The 21,997-nt window shown below is 42.8% G+C and overlaps 1 protein-coding gene across 2 annotated transcripts in view; it reads left to right on the forward strand.

Moving 5' to 3' along the window:
• LOC146646035 (transcription regulator protein BACH2-like) overlaps positions 1-21,997 on the forward strand; it is a 67,740-nt gene that overhangs the window by 10,847 nt on the left and 34,896 nt on the right. For both annotated transcript variants that reach the window (XM_085390748.1, XM_085390750.1), the window contains exon 2: positions 12,767-13,049. In XM_085390748.1, the coding sequence (XP_085246874.1) occupies positions 12,783-13,049 (267 nt within the window). In that variant the 5' untranslated portion in view covers positions 12,767-12,782. The remainder of the gene's footprint in view (positions 1-12,766; positions 13,050-21,997) is intronic.

The raw sequence follows: 21,997 nt of genomic DNA on the forward strand, positions 1-21,997 counted from the left end.
TATAAAGATCTGTATTCTAGTAAAATTAAACCCTCTCAAAGCGATTTTAGCAACTTATCTGTGTCCGGTGTCCTGCATTCTCACTAACGCAGATAAATCCTCCCCCTTTCAATTACAGGGGGATCCCCTCTCACCGCTTCTTTTTGATATAGCTCTGGAGCCCCTTTCCATTAACATAAGAAACCACCCTGGTATACAGGGAGTTAAATTTGGGAATGTTGAAAGTCTTGTTAATATGTATGCAGATGATTTACTGATCTGCCTTCCTGAACCAGAAATTTAATTCCCTAATCTTTTAAATTGCATTAAACACTTTGGGAAATTATCAGGATATATGATCAATTGGGACAAATCTGAATTTATGCCAATAACAGATAATCTATGCCCAAAGTTCCTCAGCTCACTCCCATTCAAATTAGTGACTACATCTTTTACCTACCTTGGCCTTAAGATCTCTAAAAATCCCAAACTCCTCTATAAATTGAATTTCTTGGAAATGCTGGACAAGCTCAAAGACGATATTAGAAAATGGAAACTGCTTCCACTGTCTCTGATTGGTCGAATAAATGCAGTTAGAATGGTGTCTTTGCCACGTTTTTTATATCTTTTTCAAAACCTTCCTATTTATTTGCCACTTAAATTTTTTAAGCAGCTTGATTCATTGATTCTTTCATTCATTTGGGCATGAAAACCCCCTCAGATATCCAAGGCTCATCTTCAAAAAAATACTTCCAGTGGGGGGTTAGGTCTCCCGTGTTTAGACATTATTACTGGGCAGCAAATTTAAGAGCTCTATTGCACTGGCAGTGGGTTTCGCCTACTGATTATTGTTATGCTAAGCTTCCGATCTGGCTTCAGGTAGAGGCAGCAACCGTATCTGGTTCTTCTAATAATGAACTGGTAATGAACTAATCATTTGATTCAGGTGTGTTGACCCATGGTGAGACCTAAAACCTGCAGGACACTGGCCCTTGAGGCCTGCAGTTCCCCACCCCTGGTATACTGTCTAGTATAAAGGCAGAATCGCCAATTACCAGAGTTTGATCCCCAGCAGGTGCTACTAGGAGGATGAGGAGTACCACTAGCAATATTTTTAAAATCAGTTATTGGCTCTGTATATGATGTGAAGTTATGATTTTTAACATTCCAAAACATCCTGCAAAACAAACTAAGGTGTACTAACTTTGTATAAAAGACTGTATAAAAGTACTCTACAGTTTAGTGCAGAATGAACAGGTTAGTTTGCCGTATTTAAAGTAAAGAACAGCGTATTGCACTGGTGTCATAGATGTGGTGTTCATGGTTTATGTTAGGTTACATTATTCATTCAGTGAGTTCCATCTTTATACTAACTGTATACTGCAGGGGTGGGGGAACTCCCGGTGTCCTGCGGGTTTTACATGTGTCCTTGATCCAACACAGCTGATTTAAATGGCTAAATTACCCCCTCAACATGTCTTGGAGTTCCACAGAGGCCTGGTAATGAACTAATCATTTGATTCAGGTGTGTTGACCCATGGTGAGACCCAAAACCTGCAGGACACTGGCCCTTGAGGCCTGCAGTTCCCCACCCCTGGTATACTGTCTTGTAACCCAACCAGTGCAGGGGCCTCCCTACAACCCGGACTCTGCGTTGTGTAATTTTGTGTTGGATTAGGGTGTACAGTAGAGAGACCAGTATGACACAGGCGTTCAATTTGTGGCTCGGACCGCACCGTTTATTTAGATGCTGGGGCATAAACAACTCCAACTCTGCTGCTGGCCCTTGCAAATCACAGTAAACACTGAGTGAATATTAAAACATACTGAAGGGCAACAACAAAAAACACATTACACAAAAATAATCATGTAGTTAAGGCACCTTTACAACATTCCGTGGTTTCAGGTATGTGCATGACGCAAAATTAACATAGCAGGACTACTAGCGAACTGCAGCTAAAAAGCTAGTGATTCGTCTTGCATCACTTTGCATGAAGAATTGCGCTGCTAGCAAGCAGAGATGTAGCCCAAAATCGCAGCAGACATTTCCAAATCTCAATAAACGCAAGATATGCAGAGTGTGACTGGACATACTCCATGTGAGTGAAGTTGGCCCCCCCACCTTCTTCAATTCCAACAAAAGTGGTATCAAACGTTTGTGCTACGTTTGTGCTGGTTTGTGCTGCAAAAATTTTCGTTTGTGCTGCTATCATTTTAAAGATATTAATAGAAATTTCTAGAGGTCATCAAAGGTCAACCAGCCCCCCCACATTAATGGAATCAAACAAAATTGGTGTCAAACAACTGTTTGTGCTGGTTTGTGCTGCTAAAATTGTCGTTTGTGCTGCTTCTGTTTTAAAGATATTAATGAAAAGGTAAAGGTCAAAAGGTCAACCAGCCCCCCCACATTACCCAAATCAAAGAAAATTTATGTTAAACGTTTGTGCTACGTTTGTGCTGGTTTGTGCTGCAAACATTTTCGTTTGTGCTGCTAACATTTTAAACATTTTAATAAAATAACGTCTTGATGCGTACTTAATCATCCAGGTAAGTAAATCCCAAAAGGTTGATTCTGTCCATCTGGACATTTTCAGCTGGAGAAACGTTTCGTCATCATCCAAGTGACTTCTTCGGTCTCAGCTGACTGCAGGTTTTCCCAACCTTATAAACAGTACATTTGCATAGTGAAGGAAACTAGCACCTCTGAATGAACAAAGTGCTGGGGGGTTAGTTCCATGATTGTTAGTATGCAAATTCTTATGACCATTGATCAATGACAACTAATCAAAGCCTACTGATTAATGGCCCTGAGTACCATTCACAGAAAGTGGGGAATGGCTACAATCACAGCATTGTAGGATGGCGAAAGATGTACCCTTGGGCCCCCCTTCTCGATTCAGAGATGGTCAGCATCCTGACAGCCCGATGGACAAAGCTGTCTCTCAGTCTGTGTGTTCTGGCCCAGAGGCTCTTCAGTATCCTTCCTGATGGCAGCAAACTGAAGACGCTGCTGAAGGGATGAGTGTAGTCACCTGTAATGGAGAGGACCTTCCAAATGAGGCAGGTGCATTGTCATTTTTTCCTGCAGAACCCAGTGCAGGAGTCATACTTGTGCTTCTCAGTTTGCAGAGGAAGTAGAGTCGCTGTTGGTCTTCTCCACATTCAGGGACAGGTTGTTGTTGCTGTACCACTCTGCCAGATGGTTAACTTCACCCCTGTAGTAGATCTCATCGTGGGTCAGCAGAGTGAAGAGAAGTGGGCTCAACACACATCCTTGGGGAGCCCCCATATTCAGTGTTCTTGGGCTGGAGGTGTTGCTGTCGACCCGTACAATCTGCTGTCTTCCTGTCAAGAAATCTAGCAGCCAGTTATACAGCAAGGTGCTGATCCCCAGCAGATCCAGTTTGTGAATGAGAGGGAATGATGATGCTGAAAGCTGAACTGAAGTCTATGAACAGCACTCTGACATATGAGTCTCTAGTGTTGAGATGTGTGAGGGCTGAGTAAGGGGCAGCTGAAATTCCATCATCACTTGAGCGTTTTGACGAAAGCAATAATTTGATTTGATGCATGACGTTCAAAGCACTTCATAATGATGGAGGTGAGTTTGACAGGACGGTAGTCCTTAAAGCAGGAGGTAGATGACTTCTTGGGTACAGTAATGATGTTGGAGGCTTTGAGGCATGTGGGAACGGCGGTACTGATTTTGGCAAGGGATCTCCACACACTGTCTGGGGATTGTGTCACCACGGTCTGCAGAGTGGGCTTGTACTCTGTGATGGTTTGTATTCCTTGCCACTGCCTCCAAGTATCTCTGCTGTCGCTGAAGCTTTGCTGTAGCTGATGCCACGTGACAGGTTTGCCCTTGCTGTTCTTTGGCTCACCTAATTCCCGGCTCTGAAGGCTGCATTTTTCAACCTTAGGAGCATTTAAACCTGACCTGTGAGCCATGGTTTCTGATTGGCCCGGACAGTGATAGTCCTGGTGTCACAACCTGCAGGATCGGCAAGGTGCTGATCAGAATCTCTCCACTCCTAGCCCTCCTTCTCTTCTCTTTTTCCCTCTCTCTCCCCCTCTCTTCTTCTCTGCCCTGTTTTGCAGGGGCGGAACTCATGGCGGCTTCACGCCCTCGGTCCACGCCTTCCTGGATTGGGAACACCTGGGCCTCATCAGACCAGCTGGTATATTAGAAGGAGGAGATCAGCTGTTCAACGCTGGATTGTTGTGAAGGCTCTAGTCAGTACACGTCTAGCTTAAGTTTCCTGTGCCTCCGTCTCAGAGACTTAACGAGTGTTTCTTTGTTCCTAGATTCCCCGTGGTTCCCCGTGTGGAGTGTGGAAGGAGTGACTGGTCGCTAGCGGAGAAGAGAGAGGTTGAACTGAGCGCGTGTGTGATTTCCCCGTTTTCCCTGGAGCCCTGCCCCTCACGTCTTGTATATAGCACTAACCCCACACTGTCTGTACATACACTTGGTGAAGATCTGTAAATAAACCGTCTCTGTTTAAACGCTACTCATGAGTCCTGCGAGTGGATCCTCTAAGCAACCCGTGACACCTGGTCTCTGTGACATCATCGATGCATTTTGGGATGTAGGCAGTAACAGTTTCTGTATATTCCTGAAAGTCTGTGGTGTTGTCGTGTGTGGCAGCCTGTGGTGGAAAAGCAGTCTTGCAGTGCCTCTGAGGACCCTTCTGGCCACATCTGTACCTGCTTACGAACTGGTTTGGTGACTTTGACCAGGGGCCTGGGGGAACCCATGGCACACCTAGGTTTCTGCCTGTACTGACCCTTATGCAAAATAGGTGGAATTAAGACACAGTTCCAAAAGCAAACACAACTGATCAGTGCTGAGAGTGGTCCTGTTGCTGAGGTTGGGATGATCCTGTAATCTCTTATGAACGACCTCCAACGCTTCTATGACTGGGATGCAAGTGAAGACAGATGTAACATCTCTCTCTCACTGTACATGTACTGTTTATAAAATTAGGGAAACATAACCTGCACAAACAAAATAATTTGCAGGACAAATGTTTGACATCAATTTTGTTCGATTTGAAGAAGGTGGGGGGGCCAATTTCACTCACATGTGTTTATAAGGTTGGGGAAACCTGCAGTCAGCTGAGACCGAAGAAGTCACTTGGATGAGTGACGAAACGTTTCTCCAGCTGAAAATGTCCAGATGGACAGAATCAACCTTTTGGGATTTACTTACCTGGATGATTAAGCACGCATCAAGACGTTATTTTATTAAAATGTTTAAAATGTTAGCAGCACAAACGAAAATGTTTGCAGCACAAACCAGCACAAACGTAGCACAAACGTTTAACATAAATTTTCTTTGATTTGGGTAATGTGGGGGGGCTGGTTGACCTTTTGACCTTTACATTTTCATTAATATCTTTAAAACAGAAGCAGCACAAACAACAATTTTACCAGCACAAACCAGCACAAACGTAGCACAGTTGATTGACACCCATTTTGTTTGATTTAATTAATGTGGGGGGGCTGGTTGACCTCTGATGACCTCAAGAAATTTTTATTAATATCTTTAAAATGATAGCAGCACAAACCAGCACAAACGTAGCACAAACGTTTGATACCACTTTTGTTGGATTTGAAGAAGGTGGGGGGGGGCCAACTTCACTCACATACAAACTCCTCATAAAAGTCTGTGGGGAAATTCCCACGGGACTTCTAAGAACTCAGTCTCTGTATAGCTTGCTCTTGTTGAAGGGGTCCGATATTGCGCCCAGGCTGTCTTTGTTTTCCCTTGAACACGGCTGGCGTATCTGAGACAGAAAATTATCCATATCTACCTGATCTATGGTACATTCTAATGTATACAACTTTTCCTAAAATGTCCTAACAGCTCTTTAGCTGCTCCTTAGCGTCATCGAAAAGTTAATTTTTAAGCATAATCTTAACAGTAGAGCGGGTGTCCTTGACCCAAATTGAGACTGGGAGTTCGTATAGCACTGTTACCTCACAGCAACAAGGTCCTGACTTTGACTCCACCATCCGGCCAGGGCCTTTCTGTGTGGAGTTTGCATGCTTTCCCCATGTTTACATGGGTTTTCTCTGGATACTCCGCCAGAATGTGTCTTTAGTTTAAATTGATGGAAAAAATGGAAAAAGGCAAATTGACAAAAATCTTTTAGCATGCGGTTCACTTGCTGGAGCTTCTTTACTGACTGATCCATTGATAAAAGCCACAAGATGTGTCTTAAACTATAAAAATAATATCTGTATTTCCAAAGTCTGTATGACAGCAAATAGCAATCTTGAGGATTGCTGTTTATTTTTATTTTGTTTTCAATCTTGCAGAATGCCGAAATATACTTAATGAAAAAAGGAGTCCAGTGGGTAAATAGTGGCAGCGGACAGTATTCAGGCAACAAAAAAAACAGTGCTGAATGGGATAAGCCTGAAGTGTTGGTAAGGTAATGCAGGAGATGATCTGCAGTGCTGAGATGAGCAGGGAGAAAAAACAGAACGTTAGTACTATTTCGGCAAACCCCCAGTGCTAGGATGTGCCTGTTTAAAAACCATGAGTCAGCAGACACACATATAGAGCCTAATGTTGATGAGAAATACAGACTGCATGCTCAGCTGTCTGTGTCAGATTTATTGTACTACAGCATGAAAATGAAACGCAATGAAAAGCTTCTGGACAGAGCTGCCCACAATCTGTGTGGAATTCTGTCAAATACATAAAGTGTGTGTGTGTGTGTGTGTGTGTGTGTGTGTGTGTGTGTGTGTGTGTGTGTGTGTGTGTGTGTGTGTGTGTGTGTGTGTAAAATGACAAGTTTAAACAGTATCCTGTCCATTGTGTCTGTATTTATTTTTTCCGTACGCTGTATCTGTTTTTACAGCATCATTTGAAGAGACATTATTAGAAACTGAATCATAGCTTCTTTTTTTTTTTTCTTTTTTTTTTTTTTTTGCTTGTCCCGTTTGGCTCTTTTGCCATCAGAATTATTGTCTAAAGGCAAAGAAAGATGCCCAACGGATTTACTTTACCAAATGGACCATCCCAGCCTTGCCGTAATGGTCTATTTGATTCACCTTTTATTGTTTATTTGTTAAATACGGGACAGATTTTTTACTGGGGAAAAGAAAGGGAAAGAAAAACAGCGGGGAAGAGGGACGGAGATAAAGGACAAAAAACAACAAAATAAGCAGACAAAAAATACATATATCAATCACCTGGATCACCTGTTGAGAAAGAAAAAAGAGAGAACAAGCAGAAGAAAAAAAAAGAGCAACATAATAAACAACATCACGATGATCTATGGGAATGTAACAGTAAATACTAAATATTAAATATAGGCCCCTCCGGACCGGGGCCTAGTTCAGCAGCCCCGCCTGGCCCCACAGAGCCCAGGACAGCCCACCCGACCCCACCACAAGGAAAACTGCAACCACCCCATCATTGACTCATCTTCCATACTACACAAGACAATAGACGCCCAGGCTGAGATCTTCCTCCACCTCTCCTATATCTCCTCCTCCTGCAGAGTGAGTTCCTGAAGAGAGGAGACCTCCTGCAAGATGTAACAGCCTCCCCCACCAGTTGAAGAGCCCCCCAGGTGGCTCGATGAGCCGGCGGAACCCTGCGCCAGGGCTGGGCCCCCATACACCCACCCACCCACAACCCCAGCAACATACCAACCAGGACCCAAGCCCCCGAGGCCCGGCCAGGGCCCCAGCCCAGAGTCGGAGCACCCCCAGAACCTCACGCCCGTCCCGGACCCACCCAGGGCCAGCCAGGCTACCAGGTAAGTAACCCACGTCCGTCAGCACAGACCCTCCCCTAGCCCTGCTGCACGCAGCCACGAGGAAACCGTCACCTAAGAGCCAACAGAGCCCTTAATAGGCCATGACCGCAACCCCGGGTTGAACCCTCCAAGGATGATGCTCCTGGGGAATCCCCCAACGCCCCAAGCCTGTCCCTACCCCCACACCAATCACAACAGCAAAGGTGGGACCAAACTATGACCCCCCCACCCCCACTAGGTGATGGAGCTGATCAAAGGAGCCCAGAGCAATTGATCTGATGTGATGGCAGAGGCTGTATCAAGACTAATGTAATCTAATAGATCATTTCTATATTGGTTAGAATTAAGATTATTTTTATTTTTCCAGTTCATGAGGACTGTTTTCTTGGCTATGCATAGGGCAGTGAAAACCATATGGGCTATATGTGAAGTGACATCTTCACATATCTCGCGCCAAAACGTCTGAACTGGTGGACAGAACCAAAGAGCATGGATATAATTGTCCGGTGAATTGGTTTGGAAGTGTGAGCAGTTGTTGGTAGACGTAAAACCCATCTTGAATATCCGATGACCTGTATAGTGCACTCTATGTAGTATTTTGTATTGAATTAATTGAAGACTGGGATTTCTAATTAAATGAAAGGTTTTTAAACATATCTGAGACCAGAAGTTTAGGTCTAAGTTAACTGATAAATCCGCTTCCCATTTTGCAATAGGAAGTGATATTGATTCATCCGTTTTAGAAAGCATTCTGTATATTTTGGATAGTAATTTGGGGGGTTTAAGAGTAAGAAATTGAACCACACTTGGTGGTGTTTGTAGTTCAACTTGACCCGGTTTAAATTTCTTTTTTACTATGGATTTAATTTGTTGATATTCTAAAAATCTTTTCTTGTTGATCCCATATTGTGTAACTAGTCTGTCAAATGGAATAAAGTCTGTTCCTTCTAATATAGGAATCAAATACTTATATATAAGTATTTTGATTCCTTTACCACTCCAATCTGGAAAGTTTATCATATTATTGTTTTGTAATATGTCAGGGTTATTCCAGATAGGTGTACGTTTGCATGGGATTAATGAAAACTCCGTCAATTTTAGAAACTCCCACCATGCTGTCAGAGAAGAGCTGATGCTGATGCTTTTGAAGCATTCATGTCGTTGGATGTTTGAGCTGATAAATGGTAGATCTGAAATCTCTAGATTATTGCAAAGTGCTTGTTCTACATCTAGCCAAGGTTCATCTAAGAGGGTATGTTTTAGCCATCCTGAGATAAACTGAAGCCTGTTGGCTAAGAAGTAGTGCTGAAAGTTAGGTAGTTCTAATCCTCCTTTATCCTTGGTCTTTTGTAGTGTTTTTAAGCTTATACGTGGGGGTTTATTTTTCCAAAGCAATTTGGACATACATGAATCTAGAGATCTGAACCAATCTTGTGGCGGTTTAGTTGGGATCATTGAGAATAAATAATTTATTTTTGGCAAGATCATCATTTTTATAGCGGCAACCCTTCCCATGAATGATATGGGTAAACATTTCCATCTAGCCAGATCATCTTCTACCTTCTTTAAAAGTGGGATATGGTTTAATTTAGTTAGATCTGCAAGCTTGGGAGAAACATTAATACCTAAATATTTTATATTTCCCGATTGCAGTGGTGTAGAAGAGGAATTATGGAGGGAGCAATTAATCGGTAGAACTGTAGATTTTGACCAGTTAATTGAGTAATCTGATATTCTTGCAAAAGAGTTTATCAATTCAATCACCCCAGAGATATTGGTTTGTGAATTTTGGAGAAAGAGTAACACATCATCCGCATAAAGGCTGATTTTATGTTCCACGTTCTTGCATTTTATGCCCTTAATTACTGAATTCTGTCTAATTGCTGCTGCTAGTGGTTCAATAAAAATTGCAAACAGTGAAGGGGAGAGTGGGCATCCCTGCCTGGTGCCCCTCAAGAGACAGAAGCTGGAGGATGTCTGGTCATTTGTTCTGACACAAGCTGTTGGGGAATTATATAATATTTTTAACCAGTTTATGAAAGAGGATCCAAAACCAAATTTGTGTAAAGTTGCAAATAGAAATTTCCAGTTAACTCTGTCAAACGCTTTTTCTGCGTCTAAAGAGAATATTGTAGTTTCTAGGTTTTTACTGTATGAGTAGTCTATCAAATTAAGTAATCTACGTGTATTTGTTGATGAGTGCCTACCTTTTATGAAACCAGTTTGGTCAGGATGAATTAAGAGGGGGGTTATTTTCTCCAGTCTCTTTGAGAGAGCTTTGCAGATTATTTTAAGGTCTACATTTATAAGGGATATTGGACGATAGCTTGAGGGATATACAGGGTCTTTGCCTGGTTTTAGCAGGAGATTAATGTTTGCAGAATTCATATTTGATGGAAGTCTGCCCTTTTCTTTAATTTCCAACAACGTTCTGTAGAAAACTGGTGCTAGAATCGACCAGAATTCTTTGTAGAATTCTGCAGGAAAGCCGTCTGGACCTGGAGCCTTATTATTGGGCATACTTATCAGGGCTTCCTGGAGTTCACCTGGTGTCAGTGGTGAATCCAGTGCCATTGCTTGAGTGTCTAATAATTTTGGAAGAGTTATGTTGTCCAAAAGCTGATCAATTTCTTTTTTAGATGGGTTTATTTGTGGTGAATACAACGTTTTATAGAAATCCCTGAAAATGTTGTTTATTTGTATCGGTTCATATATTGTGTTCCCAGATGAATCTTGAACAGCACATATAGTTCTTTTTTCTTTCTTTATTTTTAGCTGGTTTTCTAGAAATTGACCGGATTTATTACCATGTTCATAATTTTGTAAGCGTAGTCTTTGTACTAAGAATTTTGTTTTTTTATCAATTATCTCATTTAATTCTCGTTTTGTTTTGTGTATTTTGTTCAATGTTTCCTGATCTTGGTGGGACACGTAGGCTTCTTCTAGGGATTTGATGGTTTTTTCTAATTCCTGAATATTTTTGTTTTCTTCTTTCTTTTTATGTGATGAGAAAGGAATTATTTTACCTCTCGTCACAGCTTTCCCTGCTTCCCATAGAACAGATGCTGATGTTTCGGGAGTGTCATTATAGTCTAAATTCTTTTTTTAAATATTTAATAAAGTCTTCATCTTTAAGCAGTGATGTATTAAATCTCCAGTTTTTTCTTGGCGTAGTATTATTCTTGTGCATTAGTGTTAAAGATACAGGACCATGATCGCTGACAGCTATAGGGTGAATCTCAGTGTCTGAAATGTCGTTCAGCAGTGAGCTGCTGACCAGAAAATAATCCAGACGAGAGTAAGAGTGATGGACATGTGAGAAAAAAGTATATTCCTTACTGGTGGGGTGAAGGGAGCGCCATGCATCGCAAAGACCAAAGTCGCTCATATACTGTTTGATTATATTTGTGGACTGCCAATTACGCTGAGTTCCTGCTGTATTGAGCCTATCCATTTCTTCATTTAGTCCAAGGTTGAGGTCGCCTCCAAGAACAAGTGTGCCATCTAAGTTATTGAAGTAAAAACCATTTGACACAATAGAGCTTGGATTACTGATTAAAAAGCTGGAGAGACATTGTATTAGAGGGATAGTTATTGGTTAAACAGTTACTTAAATCAACGATATCAGAATGTACAAATAAATAATGCTGACTCACATTTACTGAAGGTTACCTGAGGTTCTTTGCTGTACCTTAAACTATTAATAATGTACTAGAATGACATATTTAAGATGTCTTAGTTGGTAAAGTTCACTTTATTCACTATATTATTCTGCTGAAAAAAATTGTAACAACTTTTTGAGTACAGTGGAAAGTTTGTTCCTAATAGTTCCATACATGACCAATTGTGTGGAGGTATACATTTGTTTTTGCCGGTTAATTGCATATTTTAAAATGTAGGTACTGATGTTTCCGTTTTTTTATTTTTTGCATGATAAATGTTCATAATTAAACTATTACAACAAATAGTCTGAGGTCTTGTATTCACTATAAAGGTATAATTTGAAATACACTACTTTTATTCATCACATTGCAGATGATGTGGTTCTGTTGACTTCATCAGGTGACAGCCTCCAGCTTGCACTGGAATGGTTTGCAGCCGAGTGTGAAATGGTGAGAATGAGATTCAGCACCTCCAAATCTGTGGCCATTGTCTTCAGTCGGAAAAAGGTGGAGTGCCCACTCCAGGTCAGGGAGGAGTTTCTGCTCCAAGTGGAGGAATTTAGGTATCTCGGGGTCTTGTTCACGAGTGATGCGAAAAGGGAGTAGGAGATGGAAAGATGGATTAGTGCTGCAGCTGCAGTGATGCTGACGCTGTAGCAAAGCTCTTAATTTAGTGGCCGATCTACTTCCCTACCCTTATCTATGGTCACGAGCTGTGGGTAGTGACCGAAAGAACGAGATCGCGGATACAAGCGGCGAAAATTAGCTTCCTCCGAAGGGTGGCTGGCCTCTCCGTTAGGTTGAGGAGTTCAGCCATCCAAATCAAAAGGAGCCTTTTGAGGTGGTTCGGGCATCTGACAAGGATGCCTCCTGGGCGCCTACTGGGTGAGGTGTTTCGGGCATGTCCCACTGGGAGGAGCCCCGGGGCAGACCCAGGAGATGCTGGAGAGATTATCTCTCGGCTTGTCTGGGAATGCCTTGATGTTCCCCAAGCTGGAGGAGGTGGCTGGGGAGAGGGGGATCTGGGCTTCTCTGCTTGGGCTGCTGCCCCAAGACCTGGCCCCAGATAACCGGAAGAAGATGGATGGACTACTTTTTTCCCCCAAACACATTAAGTTCATGTACAAAGTATCTGTATCGGATCAGTATTTTTAATACCAGGCTAAATATTTCTTGGTATGTCCTTAAGATTGTAAAGGAAATCACTCGTATTGAACAACACTAATCCCAATTTAATTATTTACTTATTTACTTCTTTTTGGTGTTTTGAAAAATAAAATGTTACTCATACAAATAGTTTAAGCTTAACTGATATTGTGTCCTGACATGTGTCTTTTCTCTGTGCAGGGTGCTACACAGAGTGATGTCGACAGGCAAGCAGCAAGATAGTGGGGCGGCAACGCCTCTGTACGTATATGAATCCAAAGTCCACTGTGCCAATATGATGTTGTGCCTGGAGGATCAACGGCGGCAGGGCATCTTGTGCGATGTGACTGTACTTGTAGAGGGCAGGGAGCTACGAGCACACAGGGCTGTCCTTGCAGCTTGTAGCCACTACTTCCTGCAAACTCTGCTGAGACACAGCTGGTCACCTGGTGATGCAGAACTCATCATTAGCTTGCCAGACAAGGTAAAGGAGCACCATGACAGCACATAAGAATGGCAACATTCACTGATTTTAAAGATTTGACTCATGTCATTAGTTTAAATAAATAAATAAATGTTACAGGGGAGGTCTGGAAAAAAAACACATAACATCAGTTTGGGCTACCGTGTTGCAGTTGTTATCAGCATTCGCATAGTAAACAGAATTTTACCTCCATGCTTTTTAGCTAAATCTATCTAGAGAGATAGATCTGATTTTTTTTTATGACAAAATGTGTCTTTTGCGATCTCTATTCATTTTAAGAATTCATGGTGATGTGCACAGAAAAGTGTAAGAGTATGTATGCAGAAAGAGTTACAGCGAGAAACTCTAATCCTGTATACTTCTTTCCTCAACCAAATGATCAAAATTCTTAGAAAACTGAGCGTTTGATTAATGGTTTCAAAAGTATTGTAAGGATTTTCAGGTTTTGCATCCCATGCACCATTTACCCTTGGCCGTAACGAGTAACCCTAAATGTAGCACACAACGGACTCAATGCACACAGGGTGATCAAGTTCAACTTCAAATTTATTTATATAGCACTTTTTAAAAACAACATGTGTTGACCAAAGTACTGTACAATAAAATGGACAAAGCAGAAGACATAAAAGAAACATAGAATATTGTTTTAGAAGAGAATAAAATCATACAAAGAATAATGGTAACAAACTTATGATGAATCAAAAGCCAGAGAATAAAAATGGGTCTTTAGACAGATTTTAAAAGTATCCACTGTTGGGGAGGAAATGCCCGGTCTCCTCTGTGTTTTAGTCTGGACCTGGGGACAACCAAAAGCATTTGGTCTGCAGACCTCAAGGATCTTGGGGGAGAATACCAGGTTAGGAGATCAGCAAGATATGTAGGGGCTAGTCCATGCGCAAGGTCTTAAAAACAAGTGTTAAGATCTTAGAGTCAATTTGAAAGCTGACTGGCAGCCAGTGTAGTGATGCAAGTATAAGAGATAAATGATCTCACTTGCGTGTGCCAGTTAGGAGTCGTGCTGACGCGTTTTGGACTAGCTACAGTTGGCCAGTTGATGAAGAGGTAACACCAAAGTAGAGGCTATTACAGAAGTTGAGATGAGATGAAGGCATGGATCGCTTTCTCAAAATCTCTGAAACAGAGAAAGGGTTTAACTTTTGCAATTAGGCGAAGATGAAAGAAGCTGGTTTTGACTACATTATTTATCTGTTTATCAAAGGTTAAATTGCTGTCAATTTAGTTTTCTGTTATAGTTTTCTAAGGGGCCAAGGTCATAAAGGTTAGAAGGACCAAAGACAATGACCTCAGTTTTCTGTTCATTTAGATTTAGAAAATTTAGAGCCATCCATGTCTTTACATCTTTCAGACAATTAAACAGTCCCTTCAGAGGATTTACTGATTTTAATTTCAGTGGAAGGTAAATCTGAGAATCGTCTGCGCAGCAATGAAACGAAATACCGTATTTTTTAAAAAATTGATCCCAACGAGAGCATGTAAATTTAAAAGAGGACCCTGCAAAAAAGCACGGTCCTTGGAGACAATGTGTCTGAATCTAACAGAAAAGTAAGATTAGATAAGTAGGATTTAAACCATTCCAAAACAAGCCCTTTAATTCTGACACATTGTTCCAGTCGACAGATAAGAATACTGTCATCTATTGTGTCAAAAGCAGCACTGTGGTCTAATAATATTAAAATAGCAGAATCTCCCAAGTCAGTAAAAGTTAAAAGGTCATTAGAAACTTTTAAAAGTGCTGTGGTGCGTTTCAAAACCAGTCTGGAATAGTTAACCAATGTCGTGTTGATCTAAAAAGGTCTGAAGCTGCAGAAGGACAATTTTCTCCAGAACTTTTGACAAAAAGGACAATTTAGAGATTGGACGGTAATTTGATAGAACTGTTGAGTCCAGATTCTGCTTTTTAAGGATGGGTTCCACCACATCATGTTTAAAGTCAGAGGGAACAGACCCAGACTGAAGACTGTTATTGTCAATGGAAAGCAAACATGTACCAACAGTGTCAAAAACATCTATCAGTAAGCTAGGTGGAATGATATCCAAGGTACATTTTGAAGGTTAACAAGTTTCTGACTACTTTATTAAGTAATGTAAGGGATACTGGCTCGGAGTGGTCAAAAACGGCCAAAGTTGGAGTATAAACACATGGGTCAGAAATGGGAGGAATAATGTGAGACCTGATATCTACAATTTTATTAATGAAGAATTTCAGTAGATTCTCACATGTTATGTTCACTGCTATATGAGGATCAATAGTAGGAGGATTAAGAACTGAATTTATAATACCAAATAAAATCAGAGGTTTATGGTAATTGTTGGACACGATCTTGGAAAAGTTTTTTGTTTTTGCTGCTCTTGCAGCTTTCTGGTAAGTTGACAGAGATTCTCTAAGTGCCTCAAACGACGCCTGGAGACAGTCCTTTTTCCACTTTCATTCCGCTTTACTACATACCTGTCTGCGTTCCCTGGTGTCATTATTAAACCATGGTGGGTTTTAGGTTTTAGATACCTGGTGGTAAAAGGAGCAATGTCTGCTTGTCTGGAAAGCAGTATTTCCAGACAAGCTTAATTGAACAGAGAAAGCAGACTATTAGTTGTCGAATGAGTGGACTTGTTAACAGGTGATGCCTGATTTAGATTTTTATAGGAGCAGCACATTTGATTTACCAGGCTGACCTGAAAAGAGACACTCAAATAAGACATGTGGTCCGAAAGATTTATGTTACAAATTTTAGTGTCAGGGAGTGACTGCGTTGATTGACTGTATGATTGCGTTCGTGAGTTGGGCCTTTGACTGACTGAACCACCTCCTCTAGCTTATCCGGGGGAACACCAAGGCATTCCCAGGCAAGCCGAGAGATATAATCTCTCCAGCGTGTCCTGGGTCTGCTCCAGGGCCTCCTCCCGGTGGGACATGCCCGGAACACCTCACCCAGGAGGCGCCCAGGAGGCATCTTTGTCAGATGCCCGAACCACCTCAGCTGGCTCCTTTCGATGTGGAGGAGCAGCGGCTCTACTCTGAGCCCCTCCCAGATGGCTGAACTTCTCACCCTATCTCTAAGGGAGAGGCCAGCCACCCTTCAGAGGAAGCTAATTTTCGCCGCTTGTATCCACAATCTCGTTCTTTCGGTCACTATCCACTAGGGATGGGTATCGTTTAGGTTTTATCTGATACCGGTGCCAAACCGGTACTTTTGAAACGGTGCCGGTGCTTAAACGGTGCTCAAACCGGTGCTTAAAGAATGGAGAACACAAAATTGGTCCAAAAACCTCTCATGTTCAGCTGTTTTTTTGTAAAAAGAAAAAAACAATGTTAGCCTTTTCTGCAGCTATGGGGCATATATGGTATCACTCTTGGCTGGAAGCAGTGCTTAAACAATGGAAAAAACACAAACTTTGTCCAAAAACCTCTCATGTTTAACTGTTTTCCACTTTTTCTTTGGTCATTTTAGCCTTTTTGGCCAGGGTGAAGGGAGTACCTGCCATCAAACAAGAAGACAGCCGCATGTAGCTATGATGATGTTTGCTAGTTCACCTTACATGCATTAATGTAATAACGTGGTTAGCCTACTCAACATAAATTACACACGAACAACATTAAGCTACTCACGCAGAGAAGAACGGCTGCTGCTGCCATCATCATCAGTCATCATTTCTGCTATACTGGCAGGGCTAGGGGCCAGGACTCTCCTCTTCGGGTTTTTGGGGGATGTTGCTAACTCCGGGTCCCCTAACAGGCACCAAACCCGCAGTAGATGTGCACGGTGGCAGCAAGCTATCAAATACGGTGCATTTCTCGGCTTTTTAAAAAAACGCTATGCGTGGCCAGTAGGGGTGCAACGATACACAAAATTCACGGTTCGGTTCGGTTCGATACTTTGGTGTCACGGTTCGATATTTTTTCGATACAAAAAAAATGTTCATGCCTTTTTAATTTGTCATTTATTAAAATTATAAATATATATTTTAACTCAAAAGTACAGTTTTTAAATTTAACCCTAACCCTTGTGCGTGTTTTTTATTTTGACAGCGAATGCGCACCTGCGGACCACTTATGTGCAGCCCTGGTTATTTAGCTCGTCATATTGCAGCCACAGAAATTCTTTTGTCCATGAAACCATAAAGCTGCACTTTCTTTTTGCCTTATAGTCTGATTTGTCATAACTTCTCCGTTTTGTGGTAAGCTTTTCTTTGGCTGTCACTTCTTCACCCTGACCTGTCTTATTTGGCTCAGCAGAACTAAAATATATATACTGCTGCTTTTACACACACACACACATGACGGTCAGCGATTCTCTGCGCGATCAACCTCTCACATGTTTAAGCGTGCTGCGGGAGATTTCACTTGTCATGTTTGCATAGTAAGCTAACGATTAATAAGACGATGTCAGAGGAATTGGTGCGCAAATTATCATCACTCACAGATCAGTGCTGTCGCTCTCTATACACAGTTCGCGCGATTGCAAAGTGAAAGCAAAAAAACAAGCGCAAATTCAAACGCGATTTCAATATGTCACATATTGACAGTGGCTCACCGATGCCAATGACATAATTACCCAGCTACATTTCTGAAAGAATGCAAAAGCATTGACATATATTTTTCCTTCCTACAATAGCCCGACGGGCAGGGAAGAGATAGATTTTGGTAGCCCGACTGAAAAAAATCGCTAGCTCCGGGACGTCGGGCTAGCGATATTGCGAGCCCTGTATCTGATTGAGGAATCACTCATCTTTGGAAAAGAGAGTTTATTACAGAGAAATGGCTCTTTCCAAAATAAAAGCTATACTATCCGCTTCTTCTGGGCTATATTCTCAGCAGCATAAGGAGAATCATGTGCTAACAGCTGTCTAAATGACTCGGCTAAAGTTAGTAGCATGCTTGTTGTTTTTGTCTTTGCACTAGGATGATGTCGGTGTAAATGTGCAGTCATATTCGTTGTGTTCCCACTAGTGCTTTCAGGTTAATCTCGTTGAAATGACCTTAACGCCACAACACTGCAAATCTCCGTTAACGAGCTACCGCCGATCGCCCCGTGTGTGGGGCTAGACGGCCAACACGTTAACGAGCTAACTGCGCTAACACACTAGTTCCCACCCATGTAATTGAGCATTGCATGGCACATCCAACATACTGTTTTACTTTAGTCCATGACTCGCTTACCTTCAGGGTCATACGTCACATGAAAACCAAAATAATTCCAAACGCCAGATCTGAATGAGGGTGGGGGAGGTCCATGTGTCTTGCTAGCTTGCCCTGCACTCTTCCTTCTGACTATGCTGTCTGTGTTGAGCGCTCAGTGGATCTGCGCTCGACAGTGCAGCCTAGGCGGAGTAGTCGAACGCAGATTCACTGAGCGCTCAACACAGACAGCATCATCGGAAGGAAAGTTGATAAAATAAATTACAAATGTTGTATTGTTCGATACATATGCGTACCGAACCGAAAGCACTGTATCGAACGGTTCAATATCGATACGAATATCGTTGCACCCCTAGTGGCCAGGTGTTTCATCGGATTTGAGGTGTTACCTCCTTTGACAGTATCACAGTATCAGCTTAAAGCACTTGTTGCTGCTGAGTTTGCATATTTTGCTGTGAAGTACAGCCAGACTTTTGACCGCTTCACCTTGGGCATTTTTAATCTGTAGCTCTGCTCTAAAAGAACGTACGTACCTGGACCCGCCTACTATCCTCGGAAACGTAAAATGATCGGCTAGAATCTAAAGTGTATCACAGCTCAGGAAAAAAAAAAGCACCGAAATAAAGCACTGAAATGTGCACTGCTTTTCGGCCTGGTTACTACCGTTTATGATGGCACTGGATACCGGTACCCATCCCTACTATCCACAGCTCGTGGCCATAGGGTGAGGGTAGGGACGTAGATCGACCGGTAAATTGAGAGTTTCGCTTTTACACTCAGCTCTCTCTTCACCACAACGGACTGGTACACCGTCCACATCACTGCACTAATCCGACTGTTGTCACCCACTCCTGTCACTCGTGAACAAGACCCCAAGATACTTAAACTTCTCCACTTGGGGCAGGAACTCGTCCCTAACCTGGAGTTAGCACCCCACCTGAGGACAATGGCCTCATATTAGGAGGTGGTGATTTCTCATTTCCACCGCTTCACACTCAGCTGAGAACCATTCCGGTGCAAGCTGGAGGCCATCACCCGATGAAGCCAACAGAAGCACGTCATCTACGAAAAGCAGACATGAGATTCTGAGACCACCCACAAGCTTGCGTGGTCTCATTTTTAAAAATTACAAATGGAATCGGTGGCAAAGGGCAGCCCTAGCGGAGTCCATCACCCACCGGAAACAAGTCTGACTTGATGTTGGCTATGCAGACCAAGCTATGCGGTTGTATAAGGATAGAATGGCCCGTAGCAATGGGCCAGAAACACTTATACTCCCCAAGCAGGTCACTCCGAGGGACATGGTCGAATGTCTTCTCCAGGTCCACAAAACACATACAGTGGGGCAAAAAAGTATTTAGTCAGCCACCAATTGTGCAAGTTCCCCCACCTAAAATGATGACAGAGGTCAGTAATTTGCACCAGAGGTACACTTCAACTGTGAGGGACAGAATGTGAAAAAAAAAATCCATGAATCCACATGGTAGGATTTGTAAAGAATTTATTCGTAAATCAGGGTGGAAAATAAGTATTTGGTCAATAACAAAAATACAACTCAATACTTTGTAACATAACCTTTGTTGGCAATAACAGAGGTCAAACGTTTACTATAGGTCTTTACCAGGTTTGCACACACAGTAGCTGGTATTTTGGCCCATTCCTCCATGCAGATCTTCTCGAGAGCAGTGATGTTTTGGGGCTGTCGCCGAGCAACACGGACTTTCAACTCCCGCCACAGATTTTCTATGGGGTTGAGGTCTGGAGACTGGCTAGGCCACTCCAGGACTTTCAAATGCTTCTTACGGAGCCACTCCTTTGTTGCCCGGGCGGTGTGTTTTGGATCATTGTCATGTTGGAAGACCCAGCCTCGTTTCATCTTCAAAGTTCTCACTGATGGAAGGAGGTTTTGGCTCAAAATCTCACGATACATGGCCCCATTCATTCTGTCCTTAACACGGATCAGTCGTCCTGTCCCCTTGGCAGAAAAACAGCCCCATAGCATGATGTTTCCACCCCCATGCTTCACAGTAGGTATGGTGTTCTTGGGATGCAACTCAGTATTCTTCTTCCTCCAAACACCACGAGTTGAGTTTATACCAAAAAGTTCTACTTTGGTTTCATCTGACCACATGACATTCTCCCAATCCTCTGCTGTATCATCCATGTGCTCTCTGGCAAACTTCAGACGGGCCTGGACATGCACTGGCTTCAGCAGCGGAACACGTCTGGCACTGCGGGATTTGATTCCCTGCCGTTGTAGTGTGTTACTGATGGTGACCTTTGTTACTTTGGTCCCAGCTCTCTGCAGGTCATTCACCAGGTCCCCCCGTGTGGTTCTGGGATCTTTGCTCACCGCTCTCATGATCATTTTGACCCCACGGGATGAGATCTTGCGTGGAGCCCCAGATCGTGGGAGATTATCAGTGGTCTTGTATGTCTTCCATTTTCTGATGATTGCTCCCACAGTTGATTTTTTCACACCAAGCTGCTTGCCTATTGTAGATTCACTCTTCCCAGTCTGGTGCAGGTCTACAATACTTTTCCTGGTGTCCTTCGAAAGCTCTTTGGTCTTGGCCATGGCGGAGTTTGGAGTCTGACTGTTTGAGGCTGTGGACAGGTGTCTTTTATACAGATGATGAGTTCAAACAGGTGCCATTCATACAGGTAACGAGTGGGGGACAGAAAAGCTTCTTACAGAAGACGTTACAGGCCTGTGAGAGCCAGAGATTTTCCTTGTTTGAGGTGACCAAATACTTATTTTCCACCCTGATTTACGAATAAATTCTTTACAAATCCTACCATGTGAATTCATGGATTTTTTTTTCACATTCTGTCTCTCACAGTTGAAGTGTACCTCTGGTGCAAATTACTGACCTCTGTCATCATTTTAAGTGGGGGAACTTGCACAATCGGTGGCTGACTAAATACTTTTTTGCCCCACTGTATAGACTGGTTGGGCAAACTCCCATGCACACTCCAGGATCCTCGAGAGGGTAAAGAGCTGGTCCAGTGTTCCACGACCAGGGGGAAAACCGCATTTTTACTCCTGTATCCGAGGTTCAACTAATGGACGGACTCTCCTTACCAGCACCCTATCATAGACTTTCCCAGGGAGGCTGAGGAGTGTGATCCCCCTTTAGTTGGAATACACCCTCCATTAATCGCTACCTTATCATGGTGGAGGAGTTTGTTAGGGTGTCCCACTGACAAACTGGTCCTGAGTGAGGTACCAGACAAAGAGCGATTGAAAAGACCTCTATGAGTTTACAATCAAGGGAACAGTTCACACTGCCCGGGATTGGGTTACCGGGGCCCCACCCTGGAGCCAGGCATGGGGATGGTGCCTGAGGGTGAGTGTCTGGTGACTGGATCTTAGTCCATGGACCCTGTAGGCCCACCTCCTGCAGGAGGCGCTGTAGGGGTCAGGTGTAATCTATGTCGGGCCATGTAATTGAGCATTGCGTGGCACATCCGACATACTTTTTTACTTTTGTCCATGACGCGCTTACCTTCAGGGTCATACTTCACATGAAGACCAAAATAGTTCCAAAGGCCAGATCTGAATGAGGGTGGGGGAGGTTCAATTTGCCATGTTGCAACAAGCTTAGCTCCTGTCTTGCAAGCTTGCGCTGCGCTCAGTGGATCTGCGCTCGACAGTGCAGCCTAGGCGGACTGGTCGAACGCAGATCCACTGAGCGCTCAACACAGACAGCATCGTTAGAAGAAAAGTTGATAAAATAAATTACATTTTTGTATTGTTCAATACATATGCTTACCGAACCGAAAGCACTGT

Source organism: Rhamphochromis longiceps, linkage group LG19 (assembly GCF_057381845.1).
Source record: "Rhamphochromis longiceps isolate RC_006_pf linkage group LG19, R_longiceps_female_GT1.1, whole genome shotgun sequence".
In the NCBI taxonomy this organism is placed as follows: domain Eukaryota; kingdom Metazoa; phylum Chordata; class Actinopteri; order Cichliformes; family Cichlidae; genus Rhamphochromis; species Rhamphochromis longiceps.